At 29.9% G+C, this 21,539-nt stretch overlaps 5 protein-coding genes across 6 annotated transcripts in view; 2 read left to right on the top strand and 3 right to left on the bottom strand.

Annotated features, from left to right (window-relative positions):
• Positions 1 to 708: 708 nt before the first annotated feature.
• On the top strand, positions 709 to 2,476 carry LOC108748321 (sperm flagellar protein 1-like). Its single transcript, XM_018486380.1, has 4 exons — positions 709 to 984; positions 1,349 to 1,633; positions 1,852 to 2,055; positions 2,126 to 2,476. Exons 1-4 carry the CDS (start codon positions 876 to 878, stop codon positions 2,434 to 2,436), a joined length of 909 nt encoding a protein of 302 aa, XP_018341882.1. The 5' UTR covers positions 709 to 875; the 3' UTR covers positions 2,437 to 2,476.
• A 3,107-nt stretch (positions 2,477 to 5,583) lies between these two features.
• On the top strand, positions 5,584 to 10,359 carry LOC108748270 (retinol dehydrogenase 14). Its single transcript, XM_018486315.1, has 5 exons — positions 5,584 to 5,652; positions 7,290 to 7,565; positions 8,337 to 8,576; positions 9,728 to 10,110; positions 10,254 to 10,359. Exons 2-5 carry the CDS (start codon positions 7,295 to 7,297, stop codon positions 10,356 to 10,358), a joined length of 999 nt encoding a protein of 332 aa, XP_018341817.1. The 5' UTR covers positions 5,584 to 5,652; positions 7,290 to 7,294; the 3' UTR covers position 10,359.
• A 294-nt stretch (positions 10,360 to 10,653) lies between these two features.
• LOC108748414 (esterase FE4-like) lies at positions 10,654 to 16,185 on the bottom strand. Its single transcript, XM_018486575.1, has 8 exons — positions 15,689 to 16,185; positions 13,643 to 13,768; positions 13,405 to 13,564; positions 12,710 to 13,083; positions 12,121 to 12,292; positions 11,427 to 11,620; positions 11,164 to 11,308; positions 10,654 to 11,033 (listed from the first exon to the last, which is right to left on the bottom strand). The coding sequence occupies exons 1-8, from the start codon at positions 15,884 to 15,886 to the stop codon at positions 10,738 to 10,740; spliced, it is 1,665 nt and encodes a 554-aa protein (XP_018342077.1). The 5' UTR covers positions 15,887 to 16,185; the 3' UTR covers positions 10,654 to 10,737.
• A 463-nt stretch (positions 16,186 to 16,648) lies between these two features.
• LOC108748285 lies at positions 16,649 to 18,146 on the bottom strand. 2 transcript variants are annotated; one of them, XM_018486334.1, is made up of 3 exons: positions 17,371 to 18,146; positions 17,181 to 17,310; positions 16,649 to 17,001 (listed from the first exon to the last, which is right to left on the bottom strand). In XM_018486334.1, exons 1-3 carry the CDS (start codon positions 17,461 to 17,463, stop codon positions 16,730 to 16,732), a joined length of 495 nt encoding a protein of 164 aa, XP_018341836.1. In that variant the 5' UTR covers positions 17,464 to 18,146; the 3' UTR covers positions 16,649 to 16,729. The 2 variants fall into 2 exon arrangements, with proteins under 2 accessions (XP_018341836.1, XP_018341837.1); XM_018486335.1 differs by having other exon boundaries at positions 16,649 to 16,923.
• A 74-nt stretch (positions 18,147 to 18,220) lies between these two features.
• LOC108748400 overlaps positions 18,221 to 21,539 on the bottom strand; it is a 4,807-nt gene continuing 1,488 nt past the window's right edge. The window contains exons 4-9 of the mRNA XM_018486552.1: positions 21,107 to 21,286; positions 20,410 to 21,029; positions 20,164 to 20,328; positions 19,725 to 19,813; positions 19,297 to 19,637; positions 18,221 to 19,035 (exon numbers count right to left, since the gene is read on the bottom strand). Coding sequence (XP_018342054.1) covers positions 18,395 to 19,035; positions 19,297 to 19,637; positions 19,725 to 19,813; positions 20,164 to 20,328; positions 20,410 to 21,029; positions 21,107 to 21,286 — 2,036 coding nt within the window. The 3' untranslated portion in view covers positions 18,221 to 18,394. The remainder of the gene's footprint in view (positions 19,036 to 19,296; positions 19,638 to 19,724; positions 19,814 to 20,163; positions 20,329 to 20,409; positions 21,030 to 21,106; positions 21,287 to 21,539) is intronic.

The raw sequence follows: 21,539 nt of genomic DNA, 5'->3' as shown, positions 1-21,539 counted from the left end.
TGTTTATATATTCATACATAAAAAATTTTTTACTAGAAAGCAAATATTTTTATTTAATAAAATATATAATTGTTGTATGGAAAAATAGAACAAAATATAGCATTTTGAATTGCTTCACATATTATACATATATATATAAGTATACATATTATATATATATATACATAATTGTTCATATTTAAAAATAAATCTGGTATGTACAGTCGAAACTAAAACTTTGATATTATACATTTGTATACATCTTTTTTTAGTAAATTAAAACGAGAGTAAGTGCATTATATATTCTTGTTTATAAAAAATATGATATCAAAATGATCTAAAAATAATATAAAAAAAAGCAAATAAAATTATATAATCATTTTCCTTACTTTTTAACATTAGTAAATAAAGATAATATTATAAATATAACTTAAAAAATATTATATTTACATATATGTATAATTACTGATTTCATGGTTTTGTTGTAAACTTATAGATTTGCCATGTGTACTTTCTTCATTTTATTCTATTTTTTCTTTTTGTTCTTGTTTTTTTCCATAGGCGTTTATTTCCTCTCAAAATACATATCTATTATACTTCTTTAGATTTTTCTTCTTTTCCAATATTTAATTATAACCCATCTCTCGAAGATATTTCTTAATACTTTATATTTTATTATCTATCTTCGTGATTGATTTAAAATAAAGGAACATTGCGCATTAAGTTGTCGATATATCGCATGATTTCGACGAGCGATTCTGCTCTGCCTCACAAGCAAAACCAGATGACAGCATGATTCAAAGTTTCCTCGTCGATTGTCCACTCGATACACCGAAATAATGAATAAACTGATCCAAATATGAATTGAGTCGGATTGTTAATAAGTAGAAGGAAAAATGATTGGTGACACGGCGCAGATCGACAATAAGGAGCTCATCGAATGGATCGATGGCATCCCATTTTCTAGACCCGCGAGAAACTTAACGAGGGACTTCTCGGATGCCGGTAAACTCGCCAATTTTAATGTCAGGAACGATTTTCTCTTCTTTAGAGATAAATTTAAAAGCAACTAAATCTTGATTAATTTAATGCAATTAATTCAATCAAATAGAACTGCTTAAAGCAACATTTCTAACTATAGAATTATTTGATTTTTTTCTATATATTAAGTGACAGAAAATTAATAATTTTATTATTTAGGGATTTAATTAAATTTTAATTTTAATTTAATAACTTACTTTTAGCTTTTTCTGATTCTAAAATTTAGAAAAAGCTGAAGAGTATAAATTAAATCGAGTAGATTATATTATATTTAATCTATATATCAATATAAAAATGAATCTAATTAAATCATTATATCCCTTGATAGTTCTTACGGCGGAGGTTCTAAAATTATACTATCCCCGACATGTGGAGCTTCACAATTATGTTCCGGCGAATAGCATAAACACAAAAAAGGAGAACTGGAAGATGCTAAATCGAAAAGTGCTCGCGAAACTTGATATAAAATTGAGCAGCGACACTATTCATCAACTGGCGAACGGGTCACAAGGCGCAGTCGAGAAGCTCTTAACAAAGTTGAGAGTGAAAGTTCTGAGGGACGGCGTTGAGATGCATAAACCGAAACTCAAAGATGTAGAAAGCAATGTAGAAGGCAACGAAGCGCAGACATCATATATTAAATAATCACATTTGTTTAACGACCTATTTATACACGACTAGTTATACATTATTGTTTCGTTTTGCATACAGCAAATATATCATTCTAACAATATTACAGCAAAATTCCAGTAATATTGTAGTAACTTGCAATGTTGTTGTAAGCTTTCATATTATATGGATTTGGTTTTAATTTTATCGTACTTTCCATAGAAGAAAAGATTGGAGACAGCTCGTCAGACAGCTATCTCAAACTCCAAGTAGAAAGTCTAAATACTGATAACGAAACTCGTGAAATTAAATCATCGAAATTTATGTGTCTCAAACGAGGGATTTTTATCGTCTTCAGTTGGATTTTTTGCTTCTTCTGTATATGGAATATCTTTAATTATTGCACACTTCTTCGTTTCCGCAAGCGTGAGATATTTGATATATAAGTGAGACAATTTGTTTGATCAAATGAATAAATTTTCAAATGCGTTTAAAGGCGACGCGCTCGCAAACATTACGACGAAGCGGATTGAAGATGCAAACGACGAAAATGTGCAACGTACAATTTACGCGGAGTTAAAGCAGGAGCTGCGTGAAAAGGAGGAAGTGATAAGCACTTTGAATCACAAGATCGCATATCTGGAAAGTTCGATGAAGCTCAAGGATCTGCGCATCTCCAGTCTGGCGGCACAGATCCTGCAAAACGCCGTCGAAATGGATCAATCAGCGAAATCGCAATCAATCGATGGCGCACGTACTAAATTACGCTCGCGATCGCACAATTTTCACGAAGCCAAAACGAATTAGACATCCGTAGTAGTGCAAAACTGCAATCTTAATTATGAAATTAGAAATAAAAAATTAATAAAATTTAGTATATTATTTATATTACATAAGCAAGATACATATTCTTTATATCATGTCGTAAGTCTTTATTTAAATTAGATCATATTTAGAAAAGAAATCAAGAATAAAATTTTATTATAATACATAATTTAATTTGTCAGCTAACCAAATAACTATTTTAGATAAATAAACTATGCCCCGATTAATAAAAAAAGTGTATTTTTTAATGGAATAGAAGTGTTGTATTGTAATTTTTTATTACTGCGTATTAAATCATTCATTTGACTTCTTCAAACGATTTGATGAATTAGTAATTTATTCTTAAATTTAATTTTTAATTTAATTAAATTTTCAGTTTAATTAGACAGAAAGGATAATGAGTAATGTCGAGAGCCACACTTAAAGATGTATATTTATACTTCGCTTGTCTTAACGCTGAGACGTTACCATGTCTCTAGATATACTATATTTATAGACATGAAAAAATAAATTTTTTAATTTTAAAATAAAATATTGAATAAAAAATGTGTTTACTATAAAAAAAAAACTGTTTTTAAATTTCAAACTTCTAAAAAAAAAATACAGATTTATTTTTTTTTATATACATTATTAAAACGTTTAGTATCTACGTTATTTCAATATTATTTAATACATATCTTTTTACATTTATGTCTTTAAATATTAAGGCGTATCTTTTCGTTGTTGCGATGTCTATAAATGAATTGAATGATAAATTTTTTTTCGAACTGAAAATAATAATGAATTCAGTTTTATATTAAATTAAATTATTGCATACTAAAAACTATTAAACATGAAATTAGTAAAGTTAAATATAAACACATATAAATATTTTAAACGATTAAACTTTTCGAAAAATTTAAACAGATAAATTTTTACTAAGTAAAAATAATATTATTACCACATTATTTAAGGGAAGGCAGCAAAAATCAACTATCAGCAATTTTTTAAAAAATATTTTGAAAATATGTTCTTTTACATTATTTTTAATGCTCAAAATTAAATAGTGTAAAAAAATTAATAACAAATTTTTTCCATTGTTTACAAAAAATTTTACAAAAAATAATTATTAAATCGTTAAATTTATATTCTTATTTGTTGATTATCTCTCACATTGTACCGTAGAAAAAAATTGAGTCAAAAAGTTAAACTTTTATTGCAGTTATAAAATTTTTCCTTAAAAAATAAATTTTTATTTTTTCAACATATCTATATTTAACACAAAGTATTATTTGCGATTTGTAACAATTAAAATATCAAGTAGCACATAGCGCTTATAAAGCGTTAACAAAGCGCTAAAAAGCATATAATCGCTTTTTTAGTGCTTTACAAGCACTACTGTAATATTTGATATATAATTTTAGGACGGATAATTGATAATAATAGTATTTGAAATAAAAAATATTTATATATACGTATATTTAAACAATTATAATATTTTATTTTATTACTAAAAATTTTTAAAATTTTTTTAATTTCTTGCACTATACTTTTAAGCATTCTTCTTCACAAAGTTTGTTTTCTATGTAACTATTATCTTTCTAGCACATTTGCATTTCACTGATACTTTCTTTTCATATCTATTATATATCCGTTTTCTGTCCCGCTTTTTCCCGATTTCCATTGATGTTGCACTTATTGTTCAGAACCATTAAAAGCATTTGCTATTATTTTCCTGAAACCTTTATATTCATAAACGCAGCTTCAGCGACCGCTTCAACAAGATAATTTTTTGGAAAAATATCTTAAAGGAAAATAGGAAAATAATAGCAAAGTCTTTCAATAATTCTGAAATAACAATAAGCGCGACATTAATAGAAATCGAATAAAAGCGGGACAAAAAACGGATATGTTCAGACATAAATAAAATATATCAGTTAAGTACAAATGTGCTAGAGAGATAAACAAACTGCACAGCTGAAAGAAGACCTAAATGTGTATAATGCAGGAAGTTAAAAAAAAATTTTAGTAAAGTAAATACTATAAACTGCAAGTAAATTAATACTAATCATTCAAATATTTTTCATTCCAAGTCTTTTTTTTCCTTTATCGCACAAAACTTGCAGCAACATATTGTTGCAATATTCCTGTAATATTTAAGATTGCAGGAATATTGCAGCAACGTTGTTGCAACCAACGTTGTGATGTACAGATATATTTATTCTAAAGCCATATGTTGTCACAATTACAAAATACTTTGTGTTAAATATAGGATTAAAAAAATAAAAAGTTTTTTTTAAAGAAAAATATAAATGTGACAAAAGTTTAATTTATTGATTTAATTTTTTCTAGTATGTGAGGGATAATCGACAAATAGAGGTATAGATTTTACGATTTAATTATATTTTTAAATTTGTTTTAAATAAAGAAACTATTTTTTAAATAAGGAAACTATTTTTTTAAATTAATTTATTTTTACATTATTCAATTTAGCATTAAAAATAATATAAAAAATAAATAAACATATTTTCAAATTCTGAACGATTGTTAGAGTAATCGATTTTTTAACGAATGCCTTTCTTTAACAAAATATTTATTATTTCATTGTTATAATTATTATACTTGCCACTGCATTATTAAATTATTAGATATTTTCTGTAAAGCAGCTTTTAACGTGTACTAATTCAACGCAGTGCGAGTGACTGAATTCACTATAAACATATATTTATGACCATTACCATTTAGTGATATTACATTTTCATTATTTACAGCTATTTTTATACAGAAATCTTTTGAGTGAATGCAAAAATTGAATTTTAGAATAATAATATGACGTCAAGTGTAAAGTCCAAAAAATTTAACATATCTGATTAAAAAACTTTTAATGTCGGATAAAAAAAAATAGTTTTTATTAGGTTCTTGTAATCATTAGGTTCTTTCAATCTTTTTTTAATTATTTTTATCTCTAATTTAAAATAATCTCACAAGCTTATTCATTGAGACAAGAACATGTGAAATTGGACCGTCCAAGAAAGTTATGCATCAAGGCCATTTTCTCATCATGGTTTCTCACCGCGAAAGGTGGGGATATCGATATTGTCCGTTCACCTATACCTGAAAGGGGTCTGTAGACCGTAATGTCAGTAGTATACCGGCTCTTGGATCGTAACGGTACACGAAATACCGGAGAGCTTTAATGAGAATTCTGCTATAGCGGATGTGAGTACAATTATAAGAAAACATATATATTCGATCTTTCCTTCTAGTACATGTTTACAGCCATTAGGAGATTTATTAATAACTTATTCTATAAGACATAAACAAATATCATTTTACTTATTTTAAAGATATCACAATAGAAACATTAAAAGGTGTATAATATTTTAGATATTTTTGATCGTAAAAATTTGACAATAAGAAACTCTCTTTAATGTAATCAAAGCCAAAGTTGCTGTAATACGAATGTCTGATAATTTCGCTTAGAAAAAATCTGTACTTATACTTTTATTACAGATTTATATATATATCTATAGATATTATATAGATATCTATAGATATTTTAATATGGTTTAGATAGATTTTAATATAGTTTGCAATAGATTTGAAGGAAAACTATAAACTTATTCTTTTTAATTCAACTTCTTGCATGATTTATTTTTTTTTCTTCTTTGACATGGAATGAAAAGGAGGGAAGAATCGTGGAAGAAGTTCAGTTAAAAACTACAAGTGTTATATTACGTATTCAAATTGGATTAATTGAAACAGAAATATCACGGAAAAAAGAGAAAAAAAGACAAGTGGATTTAAGTGAACCATTTTCAACGCCAAGTTTAACAAAATTAAGTTGGTTTATTAGCTGAGTAATTTTGTTGCATAATAGAGGAGAGTATAATTGATTTTCTGAAGAAGGAAAAGGATTTCTACAATTATGTTAAATATTATAGTTAAACTAATTTTTATAAACTTTGTTACTATGTGTAAAATAATAAATCAAGTAAATAGGTAATTAGCAATCACACACACGCACACACGCACACACGCACACACGCACATACGCACACGGGCGCGCGCGCGCACACACACACACAACAATTTTGTTACACAATAACATGGTTTTTATCTACTTGCGTTATTCTTTTTTATTTCTCATTATTATAAAAATTATATTATTATAAAAATATAATGTTTACTATATTATCTTGTATTATATGATTTTAGTTAAAATAATTTCATAAATTAAATTAATTCTATTTACTTTGAAATTTATTTATTATACGATTGATTATAATTAATTGTTCTTGATAAGATTGTATTCATTATTTAACGAAAGCGCATTAAATAAATCATGCTAAAAAATAAATTCAATGGCTATAAAACGGTATATAATGGTCAATGATCTTCTTGTACGTTTTGCTATCGCATAAAATCCGGACTTTCGACTTTGCTCATCCTAGCAAAAGTGTGTTTCCTTAGGATAAAAAATTCAGGAAGACGCACGTCGAGACTTTCTCTTTTTGTAAACCGGTAATAAGATTCACTACTTGAGAAATTAATATTACGAAAATTAGCATAATTTTTTTTTTTAATTTATCTCAATTAGTTTTTTATTAATTTTGCTATTTTAAGTGTATCTGTAATATTTCTCTTTTTTCTTATGATTTTCTTCTTTTTCTTTTTTTTTTTTTAGTAAAAAATGTAATGTAAAATTATGTAGTGAAATTTTTTAGTAAAATATTTATTTTTTAGTAAAGTAATGTGATATATTTACAAGTAATATATATTATATGCAATAAGTGTAATTAATGTTTAATTAATGTGTTTTAATGTGATATTTTTCTATTTTCTATTTTATTTAGATACCATGATATTGACTAGCATTCCTTGCACGACGCTGCTTTACTGGACCGCGGCAATTGTATCGAGTAGTGCGATATTGTTTCTGGTTGGTCTTCGTCTGTACGTTTTCTGCACTTTAGGCATTTGCAAAAGCAAAAGCCGAATGGATGGTAAAACAATAATAATCACCGGATGTACCTCCGGTATTGGTAAGGAAACAGCAAGGGATCTTGCCAAGAGAGGCGCGAGGATTATTATGGCATGCAGAAACACGGATACTGCTAATCAATTGAAAGGTTTCGTAATTAAAATAATATTATATTTTATTTTAAATATATAAAAGTAAATACGATAAAAATAAATTAATTCTTATCTTCACCTCATATTCCTTAAAAATTCTCATTCTAATGAAAAAATTTGTTTTAATTATTCTTAGAAAGTTATGTAGATTTATGTGGGCGTACAATATATTACAAGATTATTATCTACGTACAATTTATTGAATTTAATTCATTGTGATTTAATTATGGTATTATTGCGAATGAATTGTCTATAAATGAAGTACGCATATTAGCTTATATAATTAGAGATGATGTTAATTATAATTACAAATCAACACATGGCAAGATTTACTAAGCAAAGCTAGATTTTATCGCTACGTATGATTATTATGTAAAATATATGTAAGTTATTTATATAATTCTTCACGTTTTTTTGTTCATTAAATACGTTGATTTATTAAGCAATGTATGTAATATAATAATCTTATAAGTTGAATAATAAATAAAAATTGAGATCAATACGCATACAAATATATCATATTTGCTAACGCAAAGTTGAAACAATATCACAGAATAGGATTTCTCTTTACATTTTTATATATTCTTGGGAAAAGCTATTTAATTTTAAAAAACTATTTAATTTCATCAATTGTATTTTTAATTTAAATATTAAAAATGTTTAATATAAAACAATGTGTACCTAATATTTTCTGCGAGAGTATATTTTTTTAATATATTCTATAATAAACGATGTGTCTGAGACATGTATATGTGTTTTATATGCAGACGAGATTGTGAAAGAATCAAACAATAGCAATATTGTAGTCCGCAAATTGGATGTGTCATCGTTGCAATCGATCAGAAAGTTTTCCCAGCAGATAAATCAAGAAGAAAGCAGATTAGACGTATTGATTCATAATGCCGGAACTGCGGAAACTTTCAAGAAAAAAGTCACGGAAGACGGATTAGAACAGACTATGGCTACCAATTACTTTGGACCATTTTTGTTGACGCATCTTCTAATCGGTAAGAAATTATAACGCAAAAAGCACATTTATTAATTTACTTGTTACGCTTACGTGTTCAATTCAAGTGAAATAAAGATAAAATAAGTTCACTCTATTAATACATTGTATTTAATTATTAAAAATAATACGTATACGATAAAAGATCGGAAGATGTAAATTTATTTTTTGCAGTCTCCAGGGAAGCCAAACTAAATTCTCTGTCGAGAAAATATTTGACAATGTATGGTCGATCATTTTTCTGTATTGTACATTTTATTTATTATTTTATAATTTGACTAAAAATCTTTAATTGTTGACGTTCTTGCTATCAAGACTTTGGATTAGCAGTTTACATTATGTGCTTGCAGTTTCTGTGACGGACACCGACATCATGAGTTCCATCCAGCTTTGTAACTGGTATGGGAAAATATACAATATTTTCGACAGAGAAGTTTGATTTCCCTGGAGACTGCAAAAAATAAATTTACATCTTCCGATTTTTTATCATATATGTAGATACTAATTGTAAGTATGTAATTTTTACGTCTATTATCGCTGAAGAAGATTGAAAATTATTAATTTGTTTATGAAGCATAACATGGTGAAAGCTTTAATTGAATGATTTTAATAATTGTAACTTCTTCTCTCAGATCTGGTTTTACGGAACTATTAAAAAAAAAAGAATGTTTTAAAATTCAATTCTAAGTACTTTAATGAATAATTAAATGTAAATTTTTTTTGAATTGTGACTATTTTTTTCAAATGCACATCCGGTATCAAATGATGTCGATAGAATTAAATAATTTCAATAGATAATATCTTCAAATTTGATATACATTATAATGTATAGTATAAGTCCAGATAGCAACGTGTCTGCTTGTTGCTGGCATGTTGCTTTCTAAGTATGCATTACTAAGTATGTGTTGCTATTAGAATTGCAGCAACTAAGTCCTCATTTGCTGGCAACTTGATGCCTTCACGATATGATAACATTAAGTAACAACTTGCCAGCAATTTGCCGACAACTTTAAACTCGTCATCATCAAAATTTGTACTATTACCATCATGTTGCCATAATAATTAATATGCAGCATACAATACTGTCGTATTGCCGATGCAATATGATAACATGTGAATCATTTCATTACAAAGAAATCTCGTTATTTGCAGATTTATTGAAACGATCGAAATCAAGTCGTATTGTAGTGGTTGCGTCAGAGCTCTATCGAATAGCGTGTTTAAATCTTGATAATATCAATCCAACATCGACCTTGCCGGCGTATTTGTATTATGTGTCAAAATATGCGAATATAGTCTTTACATTGGAGTTGGCACGACGTTTGGAGGGCTCGGGAGTAACGGCAAACTGTTTGCATCCCGGAATGATAGACAGTGGAATCTGGCGAAGTGTACCCGCTCCGTTATCTTGGGGTTTGGATCTTATAGTTAAGGCTTTCTTCAAAACACCCGAGCAAGGCGCACAGACGACTATTCATCTCGCAGTTTCTGATGAACTTAAAGGAGTTTCGGGAAAATACTTTATGGATTGTGCCGTAAGAATTATTTTTAATCTTTTGAAACTTAATCTTTTTTTAAAAGAACTTTCAAGGAAGAGCTTTCTTTAGTTCTTTTAATTTGACACTAAAAATATTTATCTTTTCTAAAATTCTTCTTAAGCACTCTAAATATATTTTAGGAATATAAATTATCGAACGCTGTAAAGGATCCTGCTAAAGGCAAAAAATTGTGGGAATTAAGCGAGCCTCTGGTAAAATTGCAGTCGTCAGATCCGAAGATTTGAGTGTGTGTATTTTTTTGTAAATTTTTATATATTATATATATTTGTTATTTGTTATATACACATATATAACGGTCTTTTGTATTTAAAACTTTAATAATAATTTGATAATTTGCCAGTATTATTTGCTAATTAAAGTATCGAAACTTTACTGATCAATAGATGTTAAAAAATATTTTTGCAAATATTGTAATTTTACAGAAATAAGTTTTTATTAGAAAAGAAAACTTTTTTTAAATATAAAACTATAATAGAAAAATGTATTTGCATTTATTGAGTAATAACATTGATACATGTTTCTTTTACTTATAATGACGTATGTAAGCAAATCAGCATATCTATTACACGTTGTGAAATCGATTTTAGATTATTGAACTGATTTCTATTTTGGATTTAAAGGAAACAAACTATCCCATTTTTGCATTCTGTCGGGATAAAGTCCTGTCTTCATTTTTGGTTCCTCAGTGATATCCAGATAGTTGTCTTTTTCTAGTAGATATGGATCCCATGTAACATTTTCCGCCAAAGCTGGAGACACCGGCTGTCCAGTTTGAACAAAGTTTGACCACATGCTTGTCATAAGTTCTATTATAGGAATTTCCGGATCATCGTTTTGGAGGAATGGGAATTTGACTTTCATAAAGAACAAATATTGCAAATCGTCATGATGTGCTACTCCTAGATAAAATAAATAACAAATTTAGGTATACATATAATTTATGCAGAAGTTATATAAAAATCAAATCGTGAAGAATAAAACAGTTTGGGCAATTTGAATCATAAAGTAACATACAAATAGAAATAATACCGTTTGGTGTGGTTTCGTTCCACATAACAAAACTGTATCGTCCTACGTAAGAAGACATATACAAGTAGACAGGTTGGTCGGTGTTTTCTGCGATCAATTTTACAGCACGATGCAATGGAAATATAACTATGCTATCGCTATTGATCTGAAATACAAAACAATTATACATAAGTTACCTAATTTTTTTATAGTAACATTAATTTATCAATGATTGTACCAAATGTATTATTATTTTATTATATTTTTTGTAACAATTTATGTACATGTGCGAGACCATCGTAAGTGTCTGGACCGATCGGTTGGTCGCCAAAGTAAAATTGGCGCAGTTCAGTACTTATGTTTTTGGACAAAGGTGTATCCCGTTCGTACATGAAATTAATCGGTGCGAGTCTATACCAGTCCTCGTTCAAATCGTTTACCATTGAATCATTTCCGAGTTGATGTTGCTGATTAACATCTATAAAAAGATCAGCGAAATATATTATACAGGATGTCCCGCGAGACTTCTCCAACCACCCATAAGAAGATAGATGAGATCGAAATAAACATAAAAGTCCTCTATCATTTAGCGATATTCGTAATAATAATCGAAATATTAATGTTTGCAATTGTACTAATGAGAGTGCGCCGATAGTGGCTTCCTTTCTTACTTCTCCAACGCGCTGCTGGCGCAGGCTATGTTTGAAAAAGTAGGCCGGGGTATACCGGAGCGTTTCTAACGGCGCGTTCTCATTAGTACAATTACAAACATTAATATCTCGATAATTATTACGAAAATCACTAAACGATAAAGGACATTTATGTTTATTTCTCGATCCCATCTACCTTCCTGCGGGTTGGAGAAGTCTCGCGAGACACCCTGTATATACTTATTAATTTCTGTAATTTCAGTCATTATTTTTAACTGGGAAATTGAATGGAAGTTACAAAGAAAATACAAATACAAAAGATTCTTACAAGCAACTACACCGTCAAACTCGTTTTTAGTAACTCCTGCAATTAACGGAACCTTGTGGAATTTCCCTTTTCTAATTAGATCAATGGGCTGTTCGGGCAGGAATCTTTCCATGCCGTGAACCTCAGGTTCCACTACAGGTGTCCATATCATGATTGGATGACCATACCACTCCTAAAATGCCATAGTATGTTAAAAAATATTTTTTTATCTAGTCATTTGAAAATATTGAATCTTTATTCTTTCGTTTCTTATTTTTAAAAATTTTTTTATACGATATCATATCGTTTTTCTGAATTTCTATTTGACAGAAAAATTATCCAATAAATACTAACTATATAGAAATGAATAACATTTATGTTACGCGCGTTACTATTAGTTAGTATTTATTGGGTAATTTTACACTTAATAATATAAATATAATATATAATATATCACATGTTATACATAATATTTATATTGTTAAGTGTGAAATAATAACATTAATAACATTAATTTTATGTTATTACTAATTAGTATTTATTGGATATATTTAATCTTATCTATTAGATCTCATTAATCTCGTCTTGTACAATATATAATCTTTCTTACAAAGAAATTGCGTATGGTGTCTGTAAAGTTCTCCACTGGTTTGGAATTCAAGCAGATCAGCATAGAGCCAGTGGTATCGGTTGGACAATCTAACAATTCGGCTTGCTTCTTCGCTATGTGCAGCTGTTCAGTCGGATACGGTTCTATCATCATCGAGCCGCTCATCATGATTGCCTGATGGAACAATCCTTTGGACATTGGTGAGACCATGTGTAATAATACGCTTATTCCACCAACGCTATAGCCGGATATAGTAACGCTATCGGGGTCGCCGCCAAAGACAGCTATGTTCCTCTGGATCCATCGAAGCGCTACAACTTGATCCTTCAGTCCGACATTACCCGGTGCCTTCGAATCGCCCGTGCTCAGAAAGCCTGACGTGGATAAACATAAACAGGGGGGTTTTGAAGAAAAGAAGTTTTTTTAATTCTTTGAATTACTATAGTGATAAAATCCTACTAATCGTTTTACGAATCATTACCGGAGACAAAAATGTTTCATAATTATACATAATTATATTTAAAGTTATATAAAATTGTATAAAAAATTGACATATTTTATATGTATAATTATATATAAAATATGTCCATATATATATATATCATTTTTTCCCTCCAATTTTAAATTTCGCTCGAAATTTTATCATTGCAATTCGAATTATTGGAAAGATATGTATATAAAACGCGGAATTTTACCTAGTGACGCGAGACGGTAATTGACGGTGACAAGAACGATGTCTTTGTCCAGCAAGTACTGAGGTCCGAAGTTAGAACTTTGGCCTGAGAATAAGTAAAAACCACCAGGATGGAAGAATACTAGTACAGGTCTTTTTACTGGATCGTTCTCCGACGGTAACTGCAATCAAGATAATTGTTCAATTAGTGAACTTCATACCTTTTCTAGCGTGAATGTATGTTACATCATGAGACTCACTTTCGTCGTATAGACATTCACACGGAGACAATCCTCCATTATATTCTGTACGAATAATGCTGGACAGGCAGGTCCTTCTTTAGTCGCATCGAAAACGTCATTCCAATCTGCCGCTGGAATTGCGACCTAGATAAAAATAAAATTGAAAGAAAAATTTGGTCTAGTCTGATAAACATTGGTCTTATTTTTGCCAACAAATTACTGGATCAAAAAATAAAATGCTTTTAATTTAATAATGGTAACGAAAATAAAACGTACAACAAATGTCAATAAAGCGTTAATTGAAGAGTAAATTTAGTGCAAGGGAAAAGTAACGAATGTGTAAATGAGATTTGTAAGAGGAAAAAGTTGAAACATCGGACTGATAACTGTAAACGTCAAAAAGCACTAACGTAGTATAAAATTCTTCGACAAACACGAGCAGAACGATTAACTTTAATGAAGTGTTTTGTACACACTTTGTGGAATGTTTAGGAAATGTAAAGAAAAACGAATTATAAAAAAGTGTAGAAAACGTAACAAGAATGTTCCATAATACATGATGCTTTATATGATGCGTTCAGAGAGCGTGGTATGAACTACATAATATGTACGTTCGAAACCGCGAAAGATCAATGAAAAATCAATGAAACTTCTAATGAAGAAACGTAAAATCCCTTCATTTAAACTTCTTTGACATTTTGAGAAGCTTTCAATTTTCTTTATGTAATTTATACATAACACACAATTTCACATCACACACAATTTCATTTTATTTCTTTAAATTATATAGATTGCATTCGAAGAAAGCACACGCTATTATTATTATGTCAGTTTATTTTTATTATTTATTAGACATAAAACAAAAATAAAATGACGCAAATATAGTGCTGATACTGCGCCTTTTAAAACACGCAGCAATTTCGCATTTATGGTAAAAGTCTAAAGCTTTTAATTTAAAAGAAAAGTAATGGGAAACTTAAATACGTTATGAAAATGTTTGTTAAAAAATATTTATATTTTATCTCAATGCTACGTTCGGGGAGCGCTATAGTGTCATTCTATTTTTAACGTTTATTAGACATAAAATAAGGACAGAATTATGATGCGATAGCGCTAATAACGTAGTTATATAGAAATAGTTAGTTATATAGAAATGTGCACAAAAATGAGAATATCTCTATACACTAGTTGCTTATTCTTTTGAACGTTTAAGAAACGTAAACGAAGTGCTTCAATAAAAATTATATAGAATATTGGAATTACTGGATAGCAGTAATTATTATAATTACTTATTTTAAGTATTAAAAACATTATTATTCTTAGTGTTCTTAGTACTTGAAATTAAGTAATTAATCATTATCTGTCAATATTAATCCGGAAAAAAATAATGTTATATATATAGACATAAATGTAATTATATATAATTGTATATAATTTTATATGTAATTATGTATAATTGTGTATATAAAATATGACAATTTTGTATCTAATTATACATAATTTTATATAATTTTGTATAATTGTATGTAATTATATATGAAACATTGTTTCCTGGGAAGTTGACCAGCATCAAATTAGATTTCTGACGTATGCGAGAAAAGTGTATTGAAATCATGCATTCTTTGCAGAACGTTAAAATTAAACCGAGATTAAAGTTAATCTATATTAGAAATGGACATTATGTCCGTTTTTATAAATAGTTTATATTTAATCTTGGTTCAATTATCTCTTCATCTTTTTCTAATTCTTAGAATTATAAAAAGATGAAGAGTTCATTGTGAACTAAGATTAAAATTAAATTACAATGGTAGAAATGGGCATCAGAATTAGAAAAAGATAAATAGAGAGTAAATTGAACTAAGATTAAAATTAATCTGACATTGGTGTGTATTATATTTCAATTTTTATTTTCGCTGTAGTAGAAGATCATTAAAAGATTATTAGAAGTAATGACCATTATTGAAAAGTCACGACATAGTCGAAAAAAAAAAACACGGATAACAAAACGCAGTTATAATTAATAATGTTACTTCGCAATCCTGCAGGCAATATCTGATGCTTTACTTGGAAACGTTGCTGTCCAGTCGGCGGTTCGGCGTATCTCACACCGCGGAAAGAATAGATTTTTTTGCCTAATCTGGAAATGATGATGGAACCGCGAATTCTACCAATCGGAGCGGTGACTTCATGCTCTTCGCCGGTGAGATCGTCATCGGCGAGCACGACAGCGACGCTCAAGAAGATAACGAACAAGCACTTCATGATATTTCTGCAGAGGAAGACAGTTTGGACTGTCCGAGTTTAATGCAAGTAGGAAACTTACGCACGTGAAACCGGTTAAGCACGTTAAGTGCCGCACCAGCGAGCACTAAAAACATCTCAAGGGCACTACGAAGACTTTTATATACCCAACCGCGAAGAGGAAGACGCGCGCGCGCGCTTAATCACAATTGTTTTTCTGGGAAACTTCACTCTATCATACGAGAATATTTCCCACAAACAGCAAGGCGTACATGAGGTCATGCACGGTTTTGTAATTCAAACATGCGCACGGGATTTTGAACCAAAACGAAGCGAGAATTAATGTGATTATCCGTAACGAGAGATCGCAGATAAATCAGCGACTTACAAAAATCATCTTCACGTTTATCTCCAACGGTCACAGTTCGCAACATCATCGGTTTTTCCTTTTGGCATTTTTCAATCCTTTTACATTTTTCAAGTGATATAAATAATAATTGCGAACTGTGTTGAATAATGTAGATTATTATATTTTCCTCAATATGAGGAAATATATAACGAGTCTTACAGGAAAGATATTACATATCTACAATTCTATCTTACTACAGGAAAGAGATGCACGAAATTCAATCACTTTATTGTATTAGCTTTTCTTTTCTTATAATTTGATTTTACAAGAGCAGAAAGATTTTTATTTTATTTTCTTAAAAAAATGTAGAGGCTTAAAAATAATTATATTTTTTAATTTTTTGAATATTCTTTATATATAGATATTTTTCTTGTCTTTTGAATTCTGTTGAATTGTTTGAAACTGAAGTAATCATGCTGAGAAATTATTTAAATCAATGTATTATGATAACTGAACTATTTTTTCTTTAATTCTTTTAAGTTTTTGCTTTTGTCTTTCATATAAGTTTTAGTTACATGACCATAATTTAAATCGAAATTCGCAGCATAGTCATTCAGATCGCTACGAGCCTGTCTTTTTGGTTTAGCAAGTTGACGCAATCGCTTAGGACAGCATCTGTTATTACTAGCAACGATACGAGCGTAAGTATCTAGAAGAAATGCCTTCTTGTCAAATTGATGAAATGGAACTTGTTTGCTGTCCACTAATTTATGGACTTGGTATTTACCTGAAAATTTGGAACTTATACAGTTAACAATTGAAAAAAATCGTAGAACAAAGAGATAAGTTATTGACATAGATATAAATAAAAAAATGATATAATATATTATATTTATTTTATATATGTGTGGATTTATTATTAAATAGAAATGAAAATTATTTACAATCAATTATACAAGATTTCACCTGTTATGGCATTAGTATATTTTGTAGATGAAGATGAGGTATGAGATGTCGATGTTAAGTTAGAATCTAATTTCTGCTTTTGTTGACTGGATTGATTCAAATTGTCGAATATTTGGCGAGCATCAGTTACCTGAATGTATATATTTTGATGTATTATATTACTACATTTTTGATCTTACAAGAATACTACTTGAGGCTTATTGCGCCTATCGAGTTGCGTGTTAGATCCTTTTTCTAAATTTTTGTGTTTAAACGTATTTGTTGACAGAGTATCACTATTCATATCGCTTTATCCTGCACTATTTTCTTGCAAAAACAATCTGTTTTCCAATTAATAATAGAACTTTAATATTCAAGATTTTAATATTCGAGATTTTTATTAAAATTACATTATTTGAATGATTAGGGGCGGATTAAGAATCGTGTTAACTTTAGAAATTTTGATCCAAACTTAAGATTTGCGTGAGAATTTTTGACAGCCAAAGCAATAATCTTTTTTCCCGTTCGTTATTCAATTGTAATTTCAATCTTTTCTGTCATCGCGCGTCAGCATTCTACTTCCGATGTTTCGCCATTTGAGAAACAAGCAATACTTTTCATAAAGTTTGGATTTATATGTAAACAAGTTCTATCTCATTTCACGTCCTCCGTTGATTTTTCTACTCAAGATACTACTTTACTGAGTAACGCATGAAATAATGTAAAAATACATGGAAAACCTTATAAAGATTTATTACTACAAAAAATATTAGTGGACGGTATAAAATGTACTTACATACAAGTATAGTTTACAACAAATTATTTTGAATACAATAATCTCTAAAATTACCAGATGAATAAATTTTTTTTATTTGGACGGAAAGGCAGCGCTTGAAGATATTGCTTCATTGGACGGATGCAAAGGCAGCAATTATGTTTACATTTATATATTCAACTCCGTCTTTCAGTCATTTGTACTTTTATAAAAATATACGTATAAAATATGTATAAAACAATATTTGAATAATATTTAGAATATATCTTTGAAAATATTAGCGATACGTAGCAGCATTAAAATATATTATACTAGATTGCTAATTATAATATACATGCTAGGCCAATTGATAAAATGTGCTATATTAGATTCGTTTGTCAGATCTCTATTCTTTGATCTCGATGAATTCTCGTTCGAGTATTCGTGTACAAATATAATCTATAAATCGCGGATATTATACTTATCTACCAAATGCGAAAGTGAACGCAATCATAATTATTGTAGCGAACAACGAGTAACTTATTGCTGACGCACCTGCGTTACAATCTACAATTCTCCTGGCTCTCATAAAATCTGGCCCTAGGTACATGCTGTATTCCCGCTTGTTCGGCGGGATTACCACCAACTGCTGAGTGGCATCTTGAAAAATTAGATCGCTGTAAGGCGGTCGGCTATAATACATGCTGAAACTGAATTCATCCGGTTCCTTTCGGCCGTAGAACTGTTGTGCGTATATAAATAGATTGATATATGCGTTAATCTGCGTCTGGTTATAGCCGTAATAACCGCCGCGTGTAACTATAGCATTGGCAGCGACTTTCCCTAGATTGCAGTTCATATAATCTGCTGTTGGACGACGTGTACCATCTGGGCAAAGTAATTCAAAGTCTTTTGTGAAGGTGTTGCGTGCCCAAAATTCTTTACGTTTGCCGTCTGTGTTCTCTGCAACTGTCGTATGCTTCACGAAGGATACGTCACCACCTCCCTCTACTAGACATCTAAAAGCACCTGTATAACCAAAGTAATCCTCGGAAGCATCTCTTCGGCAATATCGGTAGCTCACCCCGTGGCATAAATCGCACATGTTATCGTAAGGCACACCTACAAATAATAAGTAACTAATTAATCAAATATTAGATAAAAACAGTTTATAGATGCATTATTATATATTATTATATGAAAGAATTTGCTACTTTTATCAATTTATTTTATTTTATTCTATTAATTTTCAAATTGCAAACTTAGAACAATTACCAACTTTCTTCATTTAGAACTTTTAATTAGAAATTTTTAGCTAAAATTTTTGGATATGTTAGAATTTTTATTTTGATAGAACATTTTGTTAGAACTTTTTTCAACTACCTATATTATATTCGGTACTAAGTGCGCCTGGCACGCAGGATTTGCTAAAATATTCCGCAGCTGCACGTACGGAATCGCAACCGTATCCTCTGATCCACTTGTTAGAAATCAGATATGCCAACGGATAAACCCATCCTGCAGCCATGTTGATTCCAGTGTGACAAGTGTTCTTATTTTTTAGATATGTCAGATCTGTATTGTCGTCCGCCTCCTTCGCAACGGCGACAACGTAATAGTCCGGTGTACCTAAATTGTACACTTCGGATATAAACGGAATCAGTCCGAATTGCAATCCAGCGGTGTAGACATCACTGGCATCTAATACAGCTACATCGGCAATTCTACCGTAAATAAAATAAAACTATTTTACGCCCGCAATTTAATTTCAGAATATACGTACGTTTAAATGCAATATATTTTTCACGTACCCGCTTCTTATCGACTGCATACAATTTATTTGACTATGACCTTTGTGACAAATTAATTCTGGTTTCAACAGTTGGGCTTTTAAGGCGATCTACAAATACAATAAGGATAATTAAATTAATTAAATAAAAGAAGCGCCACTTACAGTATCTAAAGATAGATATTGGAATAATACATCTATATCTAATTTAAATAAATTTCATGTGAGATATATGATAATATGACTACACACTGATTATTTTTCAGAGTTGTAACGCAATCAAATTGAAATAATAATCTCTCTAAATTTTATACTACTAACATTTTAAAACCTGTAAAGCATTTATTGCGAAAAATATTAAGGACATTAAAATTAAAAATGTTTAAATAATGTTTGAAATAAAAAATGTAAACTGTAAAAATGTAAACTGTGATATTTTAAATATATAATCTAAACTGTACCTTCATTTTTATACATTTTTCCATTTCTGGATCGGATGTAATGCATAGCGTCATCCGATTTACGGGACAATGATGTACTCCTAATATATGTTCTAAAGATTGTCCTAAATACCCTGTGTATGTTTGATCCTTTTCGGGCAGTTGTACAAAATCACGAGAGGAATCCTAGAAAAATGGCATGCATTACAAATAAGTTCTAAATAAACGAATAACAAACAAACAAAACATGAGAATATTAAGATTTACAGAGAATATTAAATTATGCTGCTTTCCGTATCTAGGTGCAGATTCATATATTTCAAACATTTCTATCGGTTGCACATTCGCTGGTTCAAAATTTTCTCCTTCTCTGCTATAATAATTGAATGTATCGTTGTATTCAGGTTTCTCCCATGTGTTCAATCCTCCATCTACTCCTCTTCCGTCGCTACCGCCAAACTTTCGGTCGTATCTGCTATTCCAATGGTCTGTGCCATATTCATTCTGATTTCTAAATCCGCCTCTATTATAGTCACCCTCACCAAATCTGTTGTAACCCGGACGGTTTTCAAAATCCTTCTGATTACTATCGTAACCCGGACGATTCTCAAAATCTTTTTGATTATTGTCGTAACCCGGACGGTTCATGAAATTTTCCTGATCGCCGAAACGATTAAAGTTCGTCGTACCATTTTTATTCTTGTGCAATATTCGAGCAGTCTTTTCCAAAAATCGTTGATACCTTCGACGAGTCTCGAAATTCGTCGCCGAAGATGTGACTATCGCGCGAGATGGTACGATACCCCAATTACAAGTACTGTAATCGTCTACGGACTTGCGAATACCGCTTGTGCATAGCAGTTCGAATTGTTCTTTTTTCACGGAACCTAAAATAATGAGAATTATAAAATGAATAGTTTGTCGATTTTTATTTTCTGAAAATTTCACTTATAGAGCTGCGTACTGAAATCGAATGTCGTTGAAGTCATCTCGTCTACAGTCGTGTGCACCAAAAAGGCAATTTCACCCGCTTCAACCAAGCAGCGGAAAGCACCCTCATACCCTGAGTAAGGATCTTTGTTTGTACATTTGCCGCCAGGTATTTCTCCGATGCACAGGCTACACAAGTGATCAGAATTATCACCTGCAATTGAATTCCTAGATTATAACTGCAGAATGAAAACGCATCTATATTTTAAACCTATTCTTTATCGCTCCATTGGACTGTATTAATGTCCATCTCTATCAATGTAGATTAACTTTAATCTTAGTTTAATTTGCTATTTATCTTTTTCTAGTTTTAAGGATTAGAAAAAGATAAAGAGTAAAATAAATCAAGATTAAAGTTAATCTACACTGATGAAAATGCATGAAACGGTTTATTTCACTTTCACCCA

Source organism: Trachymyrmex septentrionalis, unplaced genomic scaffold, assembly GCF_001594115.1.
Source record: "Trachymyrmex septentrionalis isolate Tsep2-gDNA-1 unplaced genomic scaffold, Tsep1.0 scaffold22, whole genome shotgun sequence".
Lineage (NCBI taxonomy): Eukaryota > Metazoa > Arthropoda > Insecta > Hymenoptera > Formicidae > Trachymyrmex > Trachymyrmex septentrionalis.
This window is presented reverse-complemented; position numbering and strand designations above follow the sequence as displayed.

Bases quoted from the DNA above. Each gene is read 5' to 3' on its own strand.
- LOC108748321 (XM_018486380.1), top strand. From the start codon at position 876: ATGATTGGTGACACGGCGCAGATCGACAATAAGGAGCTCATCGAATGG. The intron at 1,634-1,851 runs GCAACGAAGCGC...TACTTTCCATAG, and splicing joins TGTAGAAAGCAATGTAGAAG to AAGAAAAGATTGGAGACAGC. The intron at 2,056-2,125 runs GTGAGATATTTG...ATGCGTTTAAAG, and splicing joins ACTTCTTCGTTTCCGCAAGC to GCGACGCGCTCGCAAACATT.
- LOC108748270 (XM_018486315.1), top strand. From the start codon at position 7,295: ATGATATTGACTAGCATTCCTTGCACGACGCTGCTTTACTGGACCGCG. The intron at 7,566-8,336 runs GTTTCGTAATTA...TTTTATATGCAG, and splicing joins TACTGCTAATCAATTGAAAG to ACGAGATTGTGAAAGAATCA. The intron at 10,111-10,253 runs GTAAGAATTATT...AATATATTTTAG, and splicing joins AATACTTTATGGATTGTGCC to GAATATAAATTATCGAACGC.
- LOC108748414 (XM_018486575.1), bottom strand. From the start codon at position 15,886: ATGAAGTGCTTGTTCGTTATCTTCTTGAGCGTCGCTGTCGTGCTCGCC. The intron at 13,084-13,404 runs GTAAAATTCCGC...TATCCACGTCAG, and splicing joins TTACCGTCTCGCGTCACTAG to GCTTTCTGAGCACGGGCGAT. The intron at 11,034-11,163 runs GTATTATTTCTA...TATTTTATCTAG, and splicing joins GAACGAAACCACACCAAACG to GAGTAGCACATCATGACGAT.
- LOC108748285 (XM_018486334.1), bottom strand. From the start codon at position 17,463: ATGAATAGTGATACTCTGTCAACAAATACGTTTAAACACAAAAATTTA. The intron at 17,311-17,370 runs GTAGTATTCTTG...ATATACATTCAG, and splicing joins ATAGGCGCAATAAGCCTCAA to GTAACTGATGCTCGCCAAAT. The intron at 17,002-17,180 runs GTGAAATCTTGT...CCAAATTTTCAG, and splicing joins ATATACTAATGCCATAACAG to GTAAATACCAAGTCCATAAA.